This window comes from Myripristis murdjan, chromosome 16 (assembly GCF_902150065.1).
Source record: "Myripristis murdjan chromosome 16, fMyrMur1.1, whole genome shotgun sequence".
Taxonomy (NCBI): domain Eukaryota; kingdom Metazoa; phylum Chordata; class Actinopteri; order Holocentriformes; family Holocentridae; genus Myripristis; species Myripristis murdjan.
The window spans coordinates 13,672,399-13,692,675 of NC_043995.1; the positions used below are offsets into that span (position 1 = coordinate 13,672,399).

Sequence of the window (20,277 nt, forward strand, 5' to 3'; positions counted from 1 at the left end):
TCAGTTTCAGTTTTCATCTTCTTTTCATCTTGGAAATGTGTTGTTCTGAAATGCTTCTTGTCATAGTTTTAGTCAATGCAATGAATACTGCTTCCGTGTGCATCTATGTTTAGGAGGACCTTCCACAGCTCCTTAAAAAAGTAAGGACCAGCTAACATTACCTCACTTTGTAAATATGTCCTCATTCCAGTGGTCTAAAATGAACACTGGTTGTCATAAGGATACAACCACAATGACACACGCCACACACACCTCAATGCGGCACATAAGAAGAGCTCTTACCCTGAGATTGAATCCCCCAAAAAGCCCTTGCCTCTTGCCAAGGTGAGTAAATTCACCCTAACAGATTTACACAGGGGGTACAAATGACATCAACATCTCCCATCCATGTTGGACAAGAATCGGACACCAAAAGCCTTGTAATGGCCAGCAGCTTTATTAAGGGCTTGACCCCATTCGAGAGGATTAGCTGAGATATCAGAGAGTCTGGGAGTGAGTGTCCCAGATCCCTGATGGGTGGGGTTTTGCTATTAAGGGGTTTGGTCTCCTTACCTCTCCCAGGAATTCGCTCTCCTCCTCCCTCACCCTGGCTTGGTCCCACAGCGTGATCTCCAGCATGCGCTCCCGAAACTCCCGCCGGTGCACCGGCGAATACATAAAGGTCTGGTTCCATTTGGGCTCTAAGGATTTCTTTACCGTTTTTGTTCTCCTCTTGCTTTTGTCGCTGGAGGAACAATAATTCATACTGTTTTTATTTACAACCATGGTAAGGAACAGCCACGAAAACAACAGGTCAACAACACGACACAGCACCATTGCATGCTGGGAAAGGAGATGGAATGAGGTGGTGAGATGACTGCTCTATTTCTTTGCAAATTTTCAGTCATCACTTCCTCCAGTCATCACCTAAAGATGAGAAAGCACCGCTAAACAAAGTGCACAACCACACCAATTACAAGCAAACCACAAAACAACGACTACACAAATATCCACAGTTAATAACATATTCATACACCCATACACCCTAGTTTGTCCCTCCTGGTGATACTGGATGAAAAACAATACCCTGATCTTTTGACACTACGGCACTGCCAAAGAAATCCAACTAAAATCTACAATCTGAAAACTACACAAACTCCGCACAGCCTGCTGGTGTTCAACTTCTTCAATATTAAAAGTACAGTATTATAAGCAACATCTCTAGAGTGACAGGAGTTAGAGATGCATAACATTAAATGGGTGTTGTTAGAATGAGCACATTGCATGGCAGTGGAAACTGCTTCTACTCTTACCTTCTATCCGGGAGGAAATAGATTTTGACGTAGGGGTTCCTAGGTCGGCCATCTTCCCTGGGTGGCAGGTCCTTGGCGCCCAGGATGGTGACGATTAGCTGATGGCCCACTTTGTCATACCACAGTTTGACCTGCAGGGGCAGAGCAGAGACCGCCTGCTGAGAGACTTGTTATGGCCATGAGACATTAAGAAAAAGAATACCACTGGGAGAATGATGCAGGAGAAGACAACTTCATCGAGGTAAATTAGAAATGGAGTCCCGGTACATGTGCATTTGTGGTGTGTTGCCTGCTTATAGGAACACCCACTTACAATTTTAGTACATGAGTGACACCTACAGTTTTTGACTGCCTGTGGTGATATTGTTTCTCCTGTATCTATCCTCTAGGAAAAACAAACAAGATGTTTATCTGCTAATTTTTTTTCAGTTCACATGCTTTGCAGAGCAACTTATCAAAGCTTAAATGTTCATTAAAACATGGACATACTGATGCTATGATGGTATGATTAATAGCTTAAAAAGTTTCTGCAAGGTAGTGATACTTGAGTCTCAATGCCATGGAGACACTCCATCAATGAAAAATATTTGTGTTTGTCTATTAATGTGTATCTAATGGGGTACGGTAACATTACAGTCAGAAAGAGACTGAGAGTGTTGTGTTTATTTTACCTGATTTGTTGAAGTTACTGTTTTTGTGTGTGTGTGTGTGTGTGTGTGTGTGTGTGTGTGTTTATGCCTATCATGAAAATTTCCCCTGCAGCGATGAATAAAGTTTACTGAATGAAAATGAATGAAATTGGACTGAATGTCATTTTAACTGAACTGAACTGAAGTGAAATGCTAAAGGCAGCGTGCTCGAAAATTAACAATGTGTACTTGCCTGAAATGATACTGTCTACCAGTGATGATGTTGTCTCTAATAATGTTCTCTCAAAATAGTCAATGGGCATTGATATACAGGAATCAGTCATGCTGTTGTGAGTGGAATCAAAAGACAGTTCACACCAAGTATGGAAGTATGGACGAATGAAGATGCTTAGAAGAAGAGAAAATTCCAACTTAAGTCTTTGCTGAAAGACAATGGGGGGGAAGAAAAATGAAAGAGGAATGCAACTTCTAAGCTTTTGTCCATACTTCTTTGAAAATATAATCATGGAAAGGGTCTGCACCATTTAAAACCATACGGTAGCTTTGAATCTATGCATGCAGTAAAGCAAGAGTATGCATTCAACACAAGTCAAGAGATTGGATATTGGCACACAACATACAGTAGGGGGCTTATGGTCAAACAAATTGTACCAAAATATCTGTGAGATTGTAGCCCACTACTTTACTGTACATTATACAGATATGCTGTCTTTGGAAAATAAACTCAGAGGAAGATTCACCTTGAAAACTTCACCAAGACAACAATATGCATGATCTGACAGAGTAAACTAAAATACACGATATGTAATCTGCAGTGGTTTAATAATGTGTCCTAGCTAATAGGCAACAGATTGAACTATGTAGTCTTTTCCAAGGAGACACACACACACACACACACACACACACACATACACAAACACCCACACACACATACAAATCCTTTTTATTCACTTCTATTCTAACTCCCTATCTTTTATTCAGTTAGGTGTTCCGACACCTCTAAATGAGAAAACCCACAGTGCATATCATTGCAGACATTCATATGCTGTATTCTGCATATAAACAATATTCTGTATCAACGAGTCCACTGATCAGATTCATATTAAGTATGTGCTGAGGTCATTCTTAAGCAAACAAAAGCAAAGTAAATATCCAAGGTCCCAAACAGGGGTGTAACCTTCAGGCTGGCTGAATCCAAAACACACCGATTCACACTAAATTAGTCTATGTCAAAAAACAAAATCCACAGAGGTAGACAGACTGATATCAAAGATGAAAGATTAAAGGAGACCCTTGCGGCACAGGGAAGCCTTCAGACGCTTGGCTGGTTGGAGGTTTGTTATTTGGGAGGTACAATTTGCTTTTTCATTAACTCTCATCTGCACAGGAAAATGCAACCTGGATTCAAAAACGGGATGGGGAACTTGGTATCTTTTCACTGCAACATGAACTCCAGACATGTCAACCATGATCTCCTGATTTACTATTTAGAGTTCTTCATTATTTTAAGTTGCAACATGGAGGAGTCCTAGATGGGATTATGGTTGAGGACTGCTTTCATGTTGCACTGAAACAGAAAATAACCAAAGTACTTTGTCCCAGAGAGGACTGTAATCAAACAAAATTCACGGAGACACCCTCCTGCATTGCCAAAGTGACGAGATAAGACTTAAAAGTAGGGAAGTTATCATTGTCTGTTGAAGAAATCAGGCAATGGAAGAGTGTCTCTAAGAAACGTATAGTTTAGATTAGTTGGGCATGCAGTACCTGGGCATAACAGCGTGAATGGGTTAAAATGGTATCAATGAGTAACAATAAATCTAATAACAGTGATACTAAAGAAATCAAATAGAAAAAAATGACACAATGCACTGCACTGAGAGGGAAACTTGAAGCTGCCATTTCCCTGGGAATGCATTTTCCAGAATATGGAAACAGAAAAAAGGCCAGTCAACAGTCAATGAGCAAAGACCAAATAGAGATTGTGCCCTTCAGACAGGGCCCATTACCTGGACCCTAGGGGCAAAAGGCGCTGTTCTTCTACTAAGGCTTTGGCTCTGGATAAGCAAAATTAAATTGCAAAAAACAAAAATAAAAAACAAAAACAAAAACAAAACAAAACAACAAAAAATGCAATAAAACCAAAACCTCACAAAACAACAACAAAAACTCACACATGTACACTCTTAACACAACAGAAGTTTATAGTTTTTTGATGGGAAATGTACACCAGCAGGATTATTCTGTCTTCATGTTTTTCTTCACCTTTTATCTGCATCTTGTGTCATACTCAGTGATGTTTTCTTTCATTTTTCTTTCTTTCAGCTTTATCTGAGATGTCTTATGCCTGCGATTCTCTGTACTTTATTCTTCTGAGGCAAACGTCTGCGTAGGCACTTGGACCAAATTATCAATGACTCATAATTATACTATCTCTCTTTCTTCCTCTCCAGGCCACTTCTCCCCTGCTTCAAACAGCTTGCGTCACAGTGACGTTATCCCCAATTGTTGTCCCCAAATTAAATTTTGAAAAACCTCCAAAAATATCATTCCAGCAGCTCAAGACTCTGTAGAATTACTAATCGGGCACTGCACATTGAATGTTAGCAGGTATATAAATCAGTGAAACAAACTAGTTACAGTGATCTGTTGTTTTAGGATTTCAAGGTCGGCCCTTTCACGGAAATGGAGAATGTAGACACTGTCTGGTCTGCAAAAGGTCTGCAGATTGCAGAGCTGATTTTTGATTGTCTGAGTGGGTGCATTTGCGTCAGAGGTGTCAGCGTGGGCCTCTGGGATGTCAGCCTACGAGGGCTCGAGATGAACTGTGCTGGGCTGAGCTGTGCTGCTCTATGGGATGATTTCCCTTTTCTGTGGGCTACATTACCAGAAGATGCCTTAACCTCCTGTCTCAACTCCCTTAACTCTCCTCTTTTACTGTATGACCTCCACTGCAGCCTCTTTACTGTCATTTTCTGTCTCTTGCTTAGGTTTGTGTTGTACATTAACACACAAATTTATGCAAAACTTTTCTCTTGCAGCTGATTATTATTACTATTATTATTATTATTATTCTTGTTTTTATTTTATCCTTAGCTTCAGCAGAGAGTTTTCGTATCAAATGGCCTGAATACTTTTGCAGCCTTCCCCATCCTGCTAAATTCTGAGCAAAACTCTGAATATATATACATACAGATACTTTTTTTGTTCAATGATATTGAATCTTGACACAAAATATTGACAATCAGCAGCTTCAGTCTAAAAATAACAGCATTAGTGTCAGCTTTCACAAACCCATATCAATCAAATCCCAGTCCCCTTTTCACCAAATACACGTGTTTTGAGACAAAAGATGGATTTTGGAGGTGTTACCCTAGTACCAAGGCTAATTCCCTTTTGGATCCTAAATTTGAGTTGATTTATCTCTTGCTTTAATGCAGCCCTCCACTCACTTACCCCAGGAGTGTTTTTTATATTAGATAATGGACAACACAAAGTAACCTGATCTACAGTGCTATGCTGGGCTGGTAAAGGGCCAACTGAGGAGGCTGACTGAGAGGAACTGAGCCGAGCACCCTTACACCAGTTTAAACTAGCAATTTTAGAGCTCAACAGTGAAATCATCCATGGCACACTGAAATGACTTTATCTTTTAACAGAGCACATAGGCGTGGACAGAGTATTTCACTGTTGCTTTTTTTGCTCCTCAGATTACACAAATATTCCCACATTTTGTTCCAAAGTTAGAAAATATTTCAGTGTTCCACATCGTTCCCATTTTATATAAACAGTTTCTCAATCACAAAGTTAAAAATGTTATCCAAAAGGGAGAACTACTGTAAAAGTCAATGATGAGTTGATGATAAGCTAAAGTTTTAGATTGCGATAACAATTACAACAATGTTTGGCATCTGAAACTTGTCACTGACTATGGAGATAAGTAGAGATATATTTTATCATATTAATGATATTACTTCATAACATCTGTGTAATCTGATGAGAGATCCAAGGAACTGCAATAAATGTTGTTCACTTCTAACTTTTCTATTGCAGAATAAAATCATTTTAGTGTGCAGTGGAGGATTTTGCAATCAACTACGGGTAATTCTGTTTACTCCCCAAAATTTGACACTGTGGAGGCTCACCTTCATAATGCCTTATTACTCATAAGTCACACAATCTTAACAGTGGTAAAAGCTGTCTAGTATTCCATGTCCTCAGCAGGATTTCACATGTATGCGGTGTGTAAATGTGGTCATGTTGAGAAGACTTACTGAGAGCTGTCCTGACAGGTACTGGGGGGCGTCCCGCAACATGCTGGGACTCATGGGGGACGTGACGGAGATGGATGGGCGATCCATTTTCTGAGACTCAAAAGAACTTGAACCTGCCGGGGTGCAGAGGAGAGAGTCACACAAGATGTTGAGACCTCAGCGTGTATTGATTTCATATTCTATACTGCGAGTGGTTCGGGTAACATGACTGGAGAAGGAAGGGGACAGGTTGGGGAGATGGAGAGAAAAGGACAGAGGGAGACAGAAGGAGGGCAAGCGTGTGTGTAATGAGAAAGAAAGACATACAGATAGGCAGAGTGATAGAATCAACTCTCAGACGTTTCCTTGGTTTGATGTTTCTAGGCTGATTAATAGGACAAAATGGGCAAATGAGCTATGATTGTGGAGTGGGGAGGAGAAAAACGATCTTCTTACTTGATTCCAGTTGTGCATGTGTGCTGTCTGGTATCCTTGGAATATCTCTGAAAAAAAGAGAGAAAGAGCACAAGTGTGTGAGAGAAAAGAGAAGAGAAGGAGGGGATAGGGGGATCAATTTGAGCTAATGCTGAATGCTCTGAATGCCTTAATGACCCTAAGCACCGCATTAGTCTTCATTCACCCAGCAGTTCCTTCAGCAGTACAAAGCAGGTCAAATATGGGAACTGACAGAGCAAAAGGTGTTGCTGTTTGCCATACAGCTGTTTGTGGAGGACAGAGGGTGAGCGAAGGGGCAGAAGTTTTTTGTTGTTTTTTTTCCCCCCGCTGTGCTGCACTGCTCAGTCCCATACGAGGCCGCAGCCAACAGAGCCTGAACCGAAGGAATGGAGGAACAGATGGTGAATAAACAAGCCGGCGCCACTCATTCACAAACACCTTCAGCGAGAACACAAGCTTTCTTCTGTATTGGATCTTCCATTTCAAGCCTCTCCTTTATAGAGGGTTCAATACAATTCAAAATCCTCACCAATCAAGTGATTATGACTCTAGTTTAGTTTTGTGCATGTTTCTATCTTGACTTAGTAAACGCCTAAACCTGGTCCACAGCTCTGATTGATCAGATCATGTAAAATACACACAGACATTTGACAGCATAACATTTCATTTATATATTAAGGCTTTCATGTGTGTTTTTGTGCTGCCTGCCACAAAAAATAGCCATGGGAGGCTGTGGCTAATCCCAGCACATGGGTAGAAGGCAGGCAGACACCATGGACAGTTTGCTCGTCTGTCGCTTTATTTAGCTGTCATTAATTAAAAATAAAAGATGTACTAAAAATTTGTGCTTCTCCTTTGATAATACGATGGTGCGCTACTGGCCTGCTGCTATTTAATAAAAGCAATAAACCACTTTGCCTTGCACCATGTCATACATTTATACAAGGAACACACTTTCTGTATTGTCACAAAAAGCAATAAATACATATTAATGATTTAGATATTTTTAAGATCAGCCTAAACAGTGTTCAGCTTCTCCTTAACTTTTCCTCTTAAATATTACTGGTGGTAAAACCCCTTGCTTTACGTCATGCCATACAATACCTTTACTAAAAGTCATTACAAACCATGGCCTCTCATGGCTTATTGTTTAATAATCCTATCATTGAAGTCTTATAAAGAGTATGATATGAACGCCATGTAATACGGTCTGTGAAGTCTCACCCTATGGGCCGCGAGACCACCAGCTCCACCTGCGGCTCAGGCTTGGATTCTAGTATGATATTGTAAACTTCTTTAAATGTGGCTCCTTGTAAAAGTCTCCCATTCCACTCCAGCACCTGGTCACCTGCAGACACACAAGACATGTATCACGTGTAGAATTTCAGCCTCTCAAAAGCCTATATCGAAAGCAAACAGTAACACGTGTTAACAGAGATAAAACACAGCATTAAATAGAGTTTCTGCAGATTGCACCAAAATATAAAGAAATCTACTACTGCTACACATGAATGTACCTGGTCTGAGGTGCCCAACAGTGTCTGCTAGACTCCCTTTTCTCACTTTGGTGATAAAAGCACAAAGTCTACCAGATTCTGTCATCTTTCCACCCACCACCTGTAGGAGAGATTAACAAAATATTATTATGATTATGATGATGATGATGATGATGACTACGATGATTATTTCGCAACAGTTAAGATCAATATACTTAAACAGTCTGAAAATATTATTTCACAGGACTCTGCATTTTCACTCTTCACGGAAAAACAACATTTGCCTTCAGTGAGGACACAGCACATGTATTACAACTTGCAGATGCAGACAGTTTATTTATTTATTTCTCCCCCCCTCAAAGTGTGCTGTTGATATTATGGTTTAAGCTCTTGCCTGCAAGGTATGTATGCTTAATAAAAAACACTACAAGGCAAGGGTCAATGGTAAAAGTACATCTCTTTTCAAAACAAAAAAAAAATTGTCCAGGGCCATGCTTTCTCCCCCTGGTGCTACTCTGTGGTTCAGTAACAGTGCAGGCCCCTGGGCAAGAGCTGTACTGTACAATCCTGAACCGCTCTACTCCGCTCTGCTCAGCCTACACGGGCATCATACAAATAAAAATCCCTCTTAATGGCAGCTGAATGCCAACATACAAAGGAGCTTAGGGAAGTCTGCTAAATGAAATGGCTTTATGTAACGAGCAGGACCCAGAGAGAGAGAAAGAGAAAAAAAAAGAGAGAGAGATGGACAGTATAGGCAAGGCTGGCAGCCTAGTTGATGGACTGACTGGCTGTCTTGCTGGGGCTGGTTGGCTGCTGCTGAGCGGACAGAAACGCACAGAGGCATTGAGCAGACACAAACATGCCATTTCAGGAAGCTCATTCAATCAGTAATGATTTTTCCCCATCTTGCCACTCTCCTTTCTTTCTCCTGATGGCCCCCCATACTCCTCTGGACTTTGGCTGCTCAGCTTTTTTACCGGGCTGCACCACATGCAGATTGCTCAAATTAATGCTTCAGTGAGAAGAAGTGAAAGAGAAACGCCCACCAGAACAGAAAAGCTCTCCTATCCTATCAAAATACAGTAACTAAGGGGTTTATGGTCATCAGGTGTTGCAATAACAAACTGACAAAAAGCTTTTAAATCATATTGCGCAAGAATAAGGCCAACAGAGGCAGGTTACTGTACACATTTGTCAAAGATTCAGGAGCAGCAACATGGTCATACAGAATTTAGGGACTCAGGGTTAGGAGACATTGTAGATGTATAAGGGATTTAAGTATTCAATAGATAAGCATCACGGTAACTTAAAAATCTACAGTAAAATTTGATATTTGAGTGGGCAGACTTGAGCAGGATCACGCTGACAGGCTCTGGAGTGATTTGTTTGTGTCCACTGAGCTGCTGAACGCAGTTCATTAAAGTAGTTCAGTGTGAGCGTGTTTGGAAAATTACAGTGCTCAATATCAAACACTGCTCATTAATATTCATCTGGAAGCTAATCAAGTCTCTAATGAATATTAATACTGAGTAACACAATGATGTAATCAATAATTGGAAGGCACGGAGGCAAATCAGCCAGAGGAGTTAGACAAAGTGAGAGAGATCACAAAACAGTGGAACTGAGAACTGTAAGTTATGATGTGTACTGGAGGAAATGTACAGAATTATTATTATAGTCCTTTGCACAGAAGTCTTTTGTAGAAATGTGTGTGCATGGTTGTCATAGACAGAGGTATTCTGAGCTCACCTTCAGTCCCAGCAGAGCTCCTGAATCTCGAGGCACACTTCCATCCTTCATGCGCTTGTTGAGCAAAATGCGCCCTATTAGGCGATCCCCATCTTTGGATGGCTGCCATGTCACCGGGTGCTACAAGGTCAGAGCAACAACACACCTTCTGTTTAACGATTCATCCACTTGAGATTTATCACTTCAGACCAAAGCAGACGACTGTCCATACTGAGAGGGGTGTAGGAGGGGAGAGGGGGTGTCAATTCACTTGGGAAAGAAAGCTCACACAAACTCTTTGTTGACTTATCAAGACTGTTTTATTGTTTAGATAGCAGAGTGCTCCATTAATTCAGTTTTAAGTGACAGAATATTATCCGCCTTGAGAATTAATTTAACCTTATCACTGACATAACCTTAGATGACCAATTGACAATTGTTGGTGCATGATTTGCACAAACTACAACTTGACAATATCCTTAATGATAAAGTGATATGTTAATTTTCTGAGCTTGTATGAGCCTGCCAGTGTGGGGTAGAGTGAGCATCATGCAGCAACCCATGCAGAGTAAAGCAGGCAGCCCCAACACTCCTCCTCAAACCAGCTTTGGAAACTGGAGCTGGAAGACTGGACCGTCACTCCAGCGCTCCACTACACACAAACATACAACCACCCTCAAATGGAGTAGTGGGGGGAGGCAGACAGCAAAAAAGAAAAAAAAAAGTTGGTATTTTAATGATACAAAAACAAATGAAGTACACCACAACACGAGCTTTAAAGAAGATCAAAAAGGGTGAAAAAAGGACAGCACAAAAGAAAGCCATGAAACATAAATTGGATGAGATCACAGACGTGGCAGTGGAAGGGAAAAAAGAAAAACAATTTTTTTTTTGGCTGTGCAAAACAAATCCAATCTTCCCTGTATGTGTGTGTGTTCTTTAAGTGTGCTTACAGTAATTTGGATTTTGGTATTAAAGTGAGTGGAGAGTTGGGGAGTGGACAGGGTCTTGTCTGGAGTGGGTGCTGTGGAAGAGGGCAGCACAGTGAGAGGGATGGGCCTGAGTGAAGGTGTTCCTACCGTACTAAACATGACCGCTGCAGAGCAAGAGCACAAAATACGGAGGAGAACTAGCATGCAACTAGGAGAGACCCACATTCCTGTGTGCCATGACAAACACAGAGGTTGTGCTTCAATGCTCTTCTTTAAAAAAAAAAAAAAAAAAATACTGTATGATGTGTAATTTGTCTAGGGAGCAAAACAGCAAGTAGCAAGCAAAGAGGGTTCCCCGAAAAGACTTTTTCGGCAACACCGAGCAAGGTGCGGCCAAAAGTAACCGAAAACAAAAGGAACGAAATCGCAAGGAAAATCAATTTATATAATGTTAGAAGAAATCCAAAAACAAACATCTCACCTATTTACACTTAGTGACAGAGAGCAAACAAAGACTGGATGGGTAGGTCATAAATAATAATAACAATAAAAAATGCAGGCTAAGTTGTCTCAGTACCTTCTCACTATGGCTATGCTCCTCGTTTAGGGTAGTGCTACTGCACGTATCAACTCCCGAGTCTTTAACCTGCGGTTCACACCATGCCAAGTCCTCTTCAAATGAGTGTCCCCCAAAGCGCACCATTTTCTTTTGCCTCTCAGATAAGGTGTGTGTCGGCTCGGACATAAATGCCTGCTCAATAGTTTTTCTTTTTCCCCTTTGACTGTCCCCTACAGGTGTGGGATAAAAAACAGAAAGAAAAAACAGAAAAACAACATGCAAAGGTGTAAATAAAACAAAGGAAACATGAAATGACAAAAGACTCTGGGGAGGGAGGGGGCGGGGGGTAAAGGGCTGAAGGAGAAGGGGGATAAAGGGGCGAGGAGGGAAGGGTCGGGTGGGGTTAAGGCAGGGCTCCGCATGTCTCACCAAAGACATTGGGGAGGCCTCGCTGCTATGCCAAGACGCATGGTCCCACCAATGGCCATCCAAATCTCCTGTGGGGTTAGGGGGAAAGGGGCACACACACACCAGAAAGGACAGCGAGAGGGACTGGTGAGGACACCACAGAGCCACAGCATACAGGACATAAATGACATTAACACTCAGACAGACGCAAAACAAGACATATATTCACGCACATACGCTCTCACACACACTGGTGTGTACTGCATCAGGTTACAGTGTACAACTCTAGATCCCTGTGGAGAAAGAAGAAACTCAGGTGACAACAGTCCTACATAAAGGACAGCAATGCTGATGTGACCTCCAAACTCCTGCCCAACAATGTCCGCGAGCAGTAGGTACCCAAGCCTGCTCTACGTTTTGACAGGAAAATGGTAATGCATTTCCACTGTCTACTTCAGTGTTGCAGGGCGCTGGAGTCTATCCCAGCATACATTAGCTGGAAAACTCACTGAAAAGGTCGCCAGTCCATCGCTAGTCTCTTGGGCCTGGAGGTAGTTCTTTTTGAGACCTACATCTAGGGACGCTCAGGCTCATAAGCGCTTGTGGATGCCGGCAACACAACTATGCTGACTGGCTGTCCTTCAAGACTCTGCCTACTTAAAAAGTCAGTTTTCGCAAGTCCATGCAGTTAACAGTCCTGAGCATAAGTGACACAAACACTATCTAGCTAGCAGACTAATGACTTCAAAATACATGTTTTTTTTTTTTTTTTTAAGTGTGCTTTCCATTTTTAAGTAGCGCCCATATTTGGAATGTCTAAATGTTCAAATTTAAGGTAAATCTCACACAGTGGTCTCCAGTTAAATAGTCTGCATCTCTATAGTGCTCTTGACCACTCAAAGCACTGTAAAATGTTTGCCTCACATTCACCCTCACACACTGATTGCAGAAGCTGCCATACAAGGTGCCAACTGCCATCAGGAGCAGGTAGGGGATCAAGGTTTTGCTCAAGGACAATTCAACACACTCGGTGGAGGAGCCGGGGATTGAACCAGGAACCTTCCAATTACCATTCGGCCACTGTACGTGCTGAGCCACACTGGCCTCACAACTTGATCTGAGTACAGTGAAGAAAATGACTAGAGTCAAGCTTAGTCAATTGCAGGTCTAACACATATAGGCAGACCCTCACATTCATACCTGGGCACTTTAGAATCTCCAATTCACTTCACATGCACGTGCTCCAGAGGAAACCCAGGGACGCACAGCAAGAACATGCATGTAGCTACAGTGTCGTTAAAATGAAAGAACAGGTTTATTGGAAATGTGGTCTTCATTTGAGAAACACGTGTACCAGTAATAATGTATCAAAGCATGAGAAAGTTAACTAACCAAGGTGTTGTTTATGGTAACTATACCAATTTATGACAATTATTTTGACAATGACAAAATAATGTTTAAAAAAAATCCCACGTGTAGCATCCTCAAATTCACATGCAGTGTGGTTGCTGTGTGGTTTCATGCAGCTCTGAATAAACTTCTGCCCTTTCCTTATCCACGTTCTATAAGGTGAAACCAGTCAGGAGAGATGTGGATCCGTCCAAAAACAAGGCTCACATTTCATACATTATTCACTCTCTGCTCCTTGGGAACATCCTCCCTCAGAGCTGTTATTTTGGTTTCCTTTTCCTTTGAACAAGCCCAAAAACCTGGCCTCATTGTTGGGGCTGTAACTTCAAATCAGGAGACAGCAACTCACATTTTGTTCAAACAAAGTTAGCATCCTGCTATCTTATCCAAGCTGGATCTGTAGCAGGAGGAAGCAGGGCAGATCTCTAATATATTTAAAGGGGGACTCAGATTGCAGTGCCACAGCAATCTAACTGACCTCAATCTAAAGTGCACAGGGGAGAGCTTTTTAAGATGAGGCCCTGATTGCAACTTCTGTACTAACATCACTGGACACACAACCTTGATAAATGTACAGATTGGGCAAATGGCTATAATGTCCATATATGTTGGCGGTTTTTGGGTCATTGTTTCTTCCTTTTTTATGCACAACAAATGAGTGACAAAGTGACAGTAATTTTCCTGGATCCAGCAGAGGTTAGGATCTGTGACAGTCCATTTTGTCCACGTTAAGTTGTGCAAAAAGTATTCCAACTGAAGGGTTAGAGTAAGATCGATAGTTCGAGTTCAGATCTTTGAGAAAAGGAAGCAAGGCCCTCTAACTGTGAAAACTCATCCCCCTCTTAATACAAATGACAAAAGACAGGACTAGCACAAGAAAGCCATGATTAACTTATGAGATCAACTCTCTGTGAGTATTTGATCAAGTGGAAAAACGATGTCTGCAATGTCACTGTCTGCAGGACCGACTTTGTCATCCTACAGGATTTACCCTGTTTTCCCAGGTGGATGCACAAAGGAGAGAGATGGAGAGCGCTTCCAATTTGATTAAGAGGCTTAAAAATCCAAGCTAATTAAAAAGAGTGAAAAATATTGAATTTGAAGGTAGGCCTGGGATTCCCACAGGAGGTGAGCATAGAGGTAAGGAGGAGCGGGCTGAGGAGGGAGAAATCTAATTCCAGACAATGCTTTGAAGTTATCAGAGAAATACTGCATGCTGTGTTTGTCCAGTAGAGACCCTAGCATGTGCATGGTAGCCTTTCTTTAGAGGCAGTGGACATTAAAATGTTATTCACCTCCACTTGGAGCTCTTTTTATAATACACTAATAAAATGAATAAAAGAATGTCTTAATGAGATCGATCTTATTAAAGGTATATATCAATAAAACATAAGGCAGAGTCATTTAAACAATATAGATCCTATTTGGTAAAGACAGGCCTTTCAGCAGACAGTGAGCTTTTTTTTTTGTTGTTTTGTTTTGTTAAAGTTGTGTTGCTATTTGTGCACTTCTGTGCATGCATGGATGTACATGGCCGTAGTGAGCCTTCTGGCCCAAGGCACAGGTAAGGTCATCTGAAAACAGAGCATTTATGCAACCCCTGGGCCATACAAGTCACATTTCTCACACTTCACTTCCCCTGCAAAGAGCTGCAGAAACTAATGGATCTATACAGGAACAGGGTTCCTTCAAGCATTTATCCCAACTGAAGACTCAATCTGGGAGAAATCAGGGAACTATGATGGAAAGGCATAAAAATAGACTGCACATGCTGTTGGATGTAGAAGAAAGGATGATGGGGAGGCTGGCAGTGAAATAGAAGTGAAGAAGGAGAGGAAAAATATAGGAAAAAGACAAAGACCACACAGAAGAAGATGTCATATCTTACACAGTATAATGCTTTTATAAGACATTTCTACACCCTTAGAAGTTCTTGGTCACAGCTCTAGAGATGTGACCAAGTTGCAAGGTCAGTCTGAACCAAACAAACACATTGCCCCACTCCCCAACCCCTCCCTGCTATCACCATCCATCCATCCATCTATGGGGGTGCTAAAACCCCTTACTGTACACAGTTATGCACTGTGATAAAACATTATGGATGTCCCCAGACGGGCTTTGCCCTCCGTGGCCCTCTGTAACCAACAGCTGACAACAGCGATTACCCTCTTTGCCTCCCAGCTGCTATTCTGTCGGCAGCATAAACACGAGAATGCATTTTAGCCTGGTAGACACTCTTGGTTGAGCAAGTCACTTGCCTAATGTGGCCATGATAGCCCAAACAGCTTAAGGCCTGCATTTGTGATCAGGGAGAGGAGGAATCATAAAATGTGTAAATCACCTAACACTGAGAAAGTGCACGTTTTAACTCTCTGTTCCCTTTCTATTTTGGAACAGACTATCCTCAGACACTCTAGAACTGACACTTCTCCCACCCACACACCCCTCCCCCCAGCCCACCCTCATTGTCTATCAAAAAGGATTTGGATGGGTGCCAGCACCAGAGGCATTGGAAGCCTTCCTCCCTTCTTTCTTTGGGCTTTATTAACAGCGGCACACCACAATTGGGCCCTGATCCCTGATGAGGCGCTGTGTGGTTTTTCAGGGAGCAGGAAACTCATCACGGCCATAAATTGTGAGCATCAGCAGTCTGCGCCCAGCCCTGCCATTTCGCCCTGGCTCCGAGGCCCCACAAAGTGCTGATTCAGGGCGAAGGCAGAGCGCAGGCAGCAGCGGAGTTCACCACCAACAGGCTCTCCATCACTTTGACAACTCAATAAAAACCAGTGTAAACTATTAATTGGATCATTAATTATTGATGCTGTTTTTACTACAATTCAGGGGGCAAGAGCAGAAAAGACACAGGGGTGAAAGAGTGTGTATGTTTAAACATAGTAACCATGACAGGAAGGTGAGAGCATGGTGAAGGCTGATCCACAAAGAACATGCACAGAAATCACACAATCAAACAACTAACTTTAGCCATTATATATGAATTGAACTGCTGTTTATTCTCACTAGACTGCTTAGTCGGGTTGGTCAGGTTATTGTTCTCATGTTGCCAAAAAGATCCAGTTAGAGCAAACAAACCCAACAGACTAACTGAGGTGCAGAAACGGATCCCAAAAGCCATTAATGAGGATGTAGCTTGGACTATCACTACACAATGTCCACCTCACTGCTGTAGTTAGCCAGCCGGCCTCTCTTTTTCTGTTTGTTCGGCACTATTATGAGACTGCATGTCAGGGAATCAATAAAGAGGAAAACAGAGGGAGAGGACCATCGCACTAAATCAGTCTCAGTCCCTCGCGGGCACGAGCTAGGACCATTACAGCTGGCACACCCTCTCTCCCTCACTTTCCTCCTCCCTCCTCGGTGACCCCTCAGGGTGTCTGAAGTTTGAGAGCATAGCATGAGCCCTGCTTAGCCTGCCGTTACACACCCGTCTCCTGGCCCATTCGAGCTAAGTGTAAAAACCCCAAGAAGCTGACTGGCCACATATGGCCAAAAGGTGCTTTCTGCCCTCTTTTTCATCTCTCTCCCTCCCTCTCTCCCTCTCTCGCCTCACATGCAATTACAATTGATGTTCTCTGCTTATCTGCTCAGGCCCCTTGGTTTTTTTTCCTTTTCGTGCTGGTGAGGGGAAAACGCTCTGTGCTGTGGTCTAGCTAATGAAAGAGTGCTTGGTATGCATGTTGCAGGACATGCAGGGAGTTTCCTTCGTCAGGTCAGCTTTTTAAAGACTGGAGAGGATCTAAACTGTGATCAAAGTCAGGGGAACTTGACCGTTCTTGCTGAAGCAAAGTGGAGCATTCAAAACACCTGCGTGACCCGGTTCAACTGAAATATGTCTATGCCAGTTCAGCAGTCATGCTAAATTTGGCCTATTTGTAAACTCAGTGTACTGCCAAAAATGGGTGATTTATCTTTATATCCGTTTATATAGTTTAGAGTACTGATGACAGTATTATATAATGTTTTTTTATTGATCATATAAGTATACTAGAGTGTCACATGTCCAAATCTGGGGTCTAGAATCCTTTCTCTGCTGGCTGTTACATAATTAAGCCTACTTTGACAAAGTAAAAGCAAGGACAGTCGAGTCCAAAATATTTTTTTCAGTAGAATTTTCTGAACCATCTACTGACTAGCATGCACCATATCCCAGCTACCTCAGTTACGTCATAAATTAATGAAACTGCCAGTTACACCTAAGTTAAGACTAAAGCTAACTGAACACATAACCAGCTGCCGTTCTAAATGCAAAGCCGTGTCTACCCACTCCTTCCTTTGTTTTTGCTCTCTCACCTACACAGGCTGACCTGTGTGGGAGCCAAACAGACGCAGACAGGTACAGTAGAAACTCTGACCCTCAAAACAGCCTGCTTTTCTCCCTCTTTTTTTCCATGCCTACTTGTAAACCTGGAAACCCCCACATCAATAATGTAGCACTGGTGGTGTGCAGCTTCCCTTTGTGAGGAGGACGGTTACATAACAGAGCAGACCAACTGGATTCCTTCTTTCTCCTTCATAGTTAACATTTCAGGCAAGTGGCGGGTCCTTTTATCTTGCACTGCTTAACAAAGGCAAACAAAAGAATAAGCAAATGTTCTTCCTACATCTCCAACATCACAGATATCCTGGTAATTATGCATGAGGTGCTGCATTGCTCTTTTAAATCTTTTATTCCTCCCCTTGCCTTTCCATTTCTACCTCTAGCCTGTCAACCAGTGCCCCCTCTTCTCTTTTGTTGGATGCTTGTGACGCCGCCAAGGTAAAGGCCCCCATAATTACTGTTTTGACAACAAAATCAATCAATCAATTTGCAATTACAACAACTGTCGACCAGGTGGGGCAGTCAAGTGGCCAACTGCTTTAAGGATTACTTTTGATGTTGATTCTATGCAAAATGGCACCTAATTTGGGTGCTCAGTCTGTTAGTGTGTGTCTGTGTGTGTGTGTGTGCACATCTTAAGTGCTACGCAATATATTGATATTAAATGGAAATTGTGAAATGAGGTACTTGTCTGAGATTTTGGATATCGTAATGAGTGGTCTTCCTGGTTTTAAAACCTGCATTACAGTAAAAAATGCAATCTGAACTTAGCAGAATGCTTTAGATTTTCTATTATTTGTCTGTAACTGCTTGGTAATCATTTCAACATTACTAATAACTGTCTATCAAACATCCTGTGTGTAAATATCTCATGAAAACTCAGTCATCCCTACAATATTATCACAATATTGATATCACTATTTGATAAATTTGCTTGTTCATCAGCAGAAAAAATAAGGTGAAAAAATCTTTAAAACTGTATATGGGTCAACACAAAGTCCTTCGCAGAGACATGAGAGAGAGAGAGAGATCCCTTTGGACTGTGCATGAGTCTTTAAAAAAAATTAAGCATATAGCTATCAATCACACAGCCACCGTTCTCTTTTTTCTTTCACCTCTCTCTCATTCCCTTCTTGCTGCCACCCCCATTGGACCGGCCTATAATCCTATCTCTGGGACATTGTAAAAGGCCACTTTGAAAGGGATGACATCATCGGCGTGGTTTTGGGAGCATTGCGGTGCAGCAGATAACCTTTGTGCATCAAGACTACCTATCTTTCTTCTTCAGGGAGAGAGAGACAGAGAGAGAAAGAGAGAGGGAAAATGTGCAAAGGAAAATCAAAGACTCTCAGTCTTGTAATGTCCCGCCAAAAACTGCGAGCCGCTCAGTCTGAAGGCGGGCTGCCCCTGCCGCTCTGTCCTGCAAAGTAGTGTGAAAGTCAGGGCTAGAGAGGACATCCTTCAGGCAGAAGTCTAATTACCCTCCACTGTTTGATTATATATGAATTAATTATTTAATATGCAGCACTCTTGACAATATTTTGCAGCACTGAAAACTTTTCAAGCACTTTTTAAGCAGTTTTCAATGTTTCAACCACAACCGGCTGAGTGGCAGGGGTACACCCCCTCTGGCTCAGCTGAGGTTCTAAGTTTTCCTTGTTTCCATTTAAAAAGGCCATGATACTACACCGCCCTGGGAGGAACATTGAGGTCAGTGAGTCAGAAATCAGACACTGTAAACCCAACACAGTTTACAGTGTACAGTACTTCAGATATTTTTCTTCTGTACAAAATATGCCTTTTGATTACTGAGCAGCAGCTACCTGATGTGTGATTTCTATATCTGTGAATTTTAACCTTAATTATGAATCTTCAAAGCTTGGCTGAGAGTTTTCACACATCTTTGTTTGTTTATTTGTTTGTTTATTTTTATGTAGGTGGGGCACTCTGGTGAATGCATATGTTAATGTGGTTTTTGTTTATGATTCACACCCCACTCTGGCATGAATTATCCCTAATACATGCACTTGTACTATCAGAATCTGTACTTATGAATTACAGCTGTAACTGCATGGGCTTAAAGAAGGACTGTGCAGCAAACCAATGCATTGTGGCATTTGATTTGGCCAATTCAGTGACTACTTTTACCTACCATTTTCCATGTCAGGAATGCTTACATTAGAGCTGTGGGAAAAACAATACAGCTGGGTACTGATACTGTATGGACTCTCTAGCCCCTTGTGTCTATAGATACCATTATGACGAAATAATTTTTACTCCACTGTGCTGAGAAAAAGCATTTCGATAATTTCGTTTTAATGAACTGGAATGGGAATTTTGGATTAAATTGTTTTGTGTTGTTTTTGTTTTCCACCCATGTTACCGAAAATATGTTGTATATTTTATCAGTCTGCTAGATGTTATGCTTTAAGTTCTATTTTAAGTTGTATTTATACATTTTCAGTACTATAATGTATCATGATATAAATCGTATCATGCATCATGATATACACTGTATTGTGAGGTCCTTGCCAATACCCAGCCTCAGCTAACTGTATCAACTCACCTTGCCTCACTAGACCCCCTAAACTCCCCGTATCCCTCTATCTGTCTCAGTTACATAACACAGTCCATTAGAACAGGCTGAACACGTGACAACAGAGGCAAGATCCTGCAATGTGTGCCACAAGATGACAGGAGAAAGAGAGGGCCCTGAGAGCAGTAGTGGTGCATTCATTTAAAACCCAAGCCACA

General features: G+C 41.8%; 1 protein-coding gene across 3 annotated transcripts in view; it reads right to left on the reverse strand.

Moving 5' to 3' along the window:
• Nucleotides 1-20,277, reverse strand: part of rims2a (regulating synaptic membrane exocytosis 2a) — a 152,515-nt gene that overhangs the window by 57,658 nt on the left and 74,580 nt on the right. For 2 of the 3 annotated variants that reach the window (XM_030072005.1, XM_030072004.1), the window contains exons 8-16: nucleotides 11,388-11,599; nucleotides 9,900-10,019; nucleotides 8,169-8,268; nucleotides 7,876-7,999; nucleotides 6,652-6,698; nucleotides 6,217-6,329; nucleotides 3,952-3,999; nucleotides 1,293-1,423; nucleotides 553-745 (exon numbers count right to left, since the gene is read on the reverse strand). In XM_030072005.1, coding sequence (XP_029927865.1) covers nucleotides 553-745; nucleotides 1,293-1,423; nucleotides 3,952-3,999; nucleotides 6,217-6,329; nucleotides 6,652-6,698; nucleotides 7,876-7,999; nucleotides 8,169-8,268; nucleotides 9,900-10,019; nucleotides 11,388-11,599 — 1,088 coding nt within the window. Of the gene's footprint in view, nucleotides 1-552; nucleotides 746-1,292; nucleotides 1,424-3,951; nucleotides 4,000-6,216; nucleotides 6,330-6,651; nucleotides 6,699-7,875; nucleotides 8,000-8,168; nucleotides 8,269-9,899; nucleotides 10,020-11,387; nucleotides 11,600-11,798; nucleotides 11,867-20,277 lie in introns of all 3 variants that reach the window. The other variant, XM_030072003.1, reaches the window with a different exon arrangement.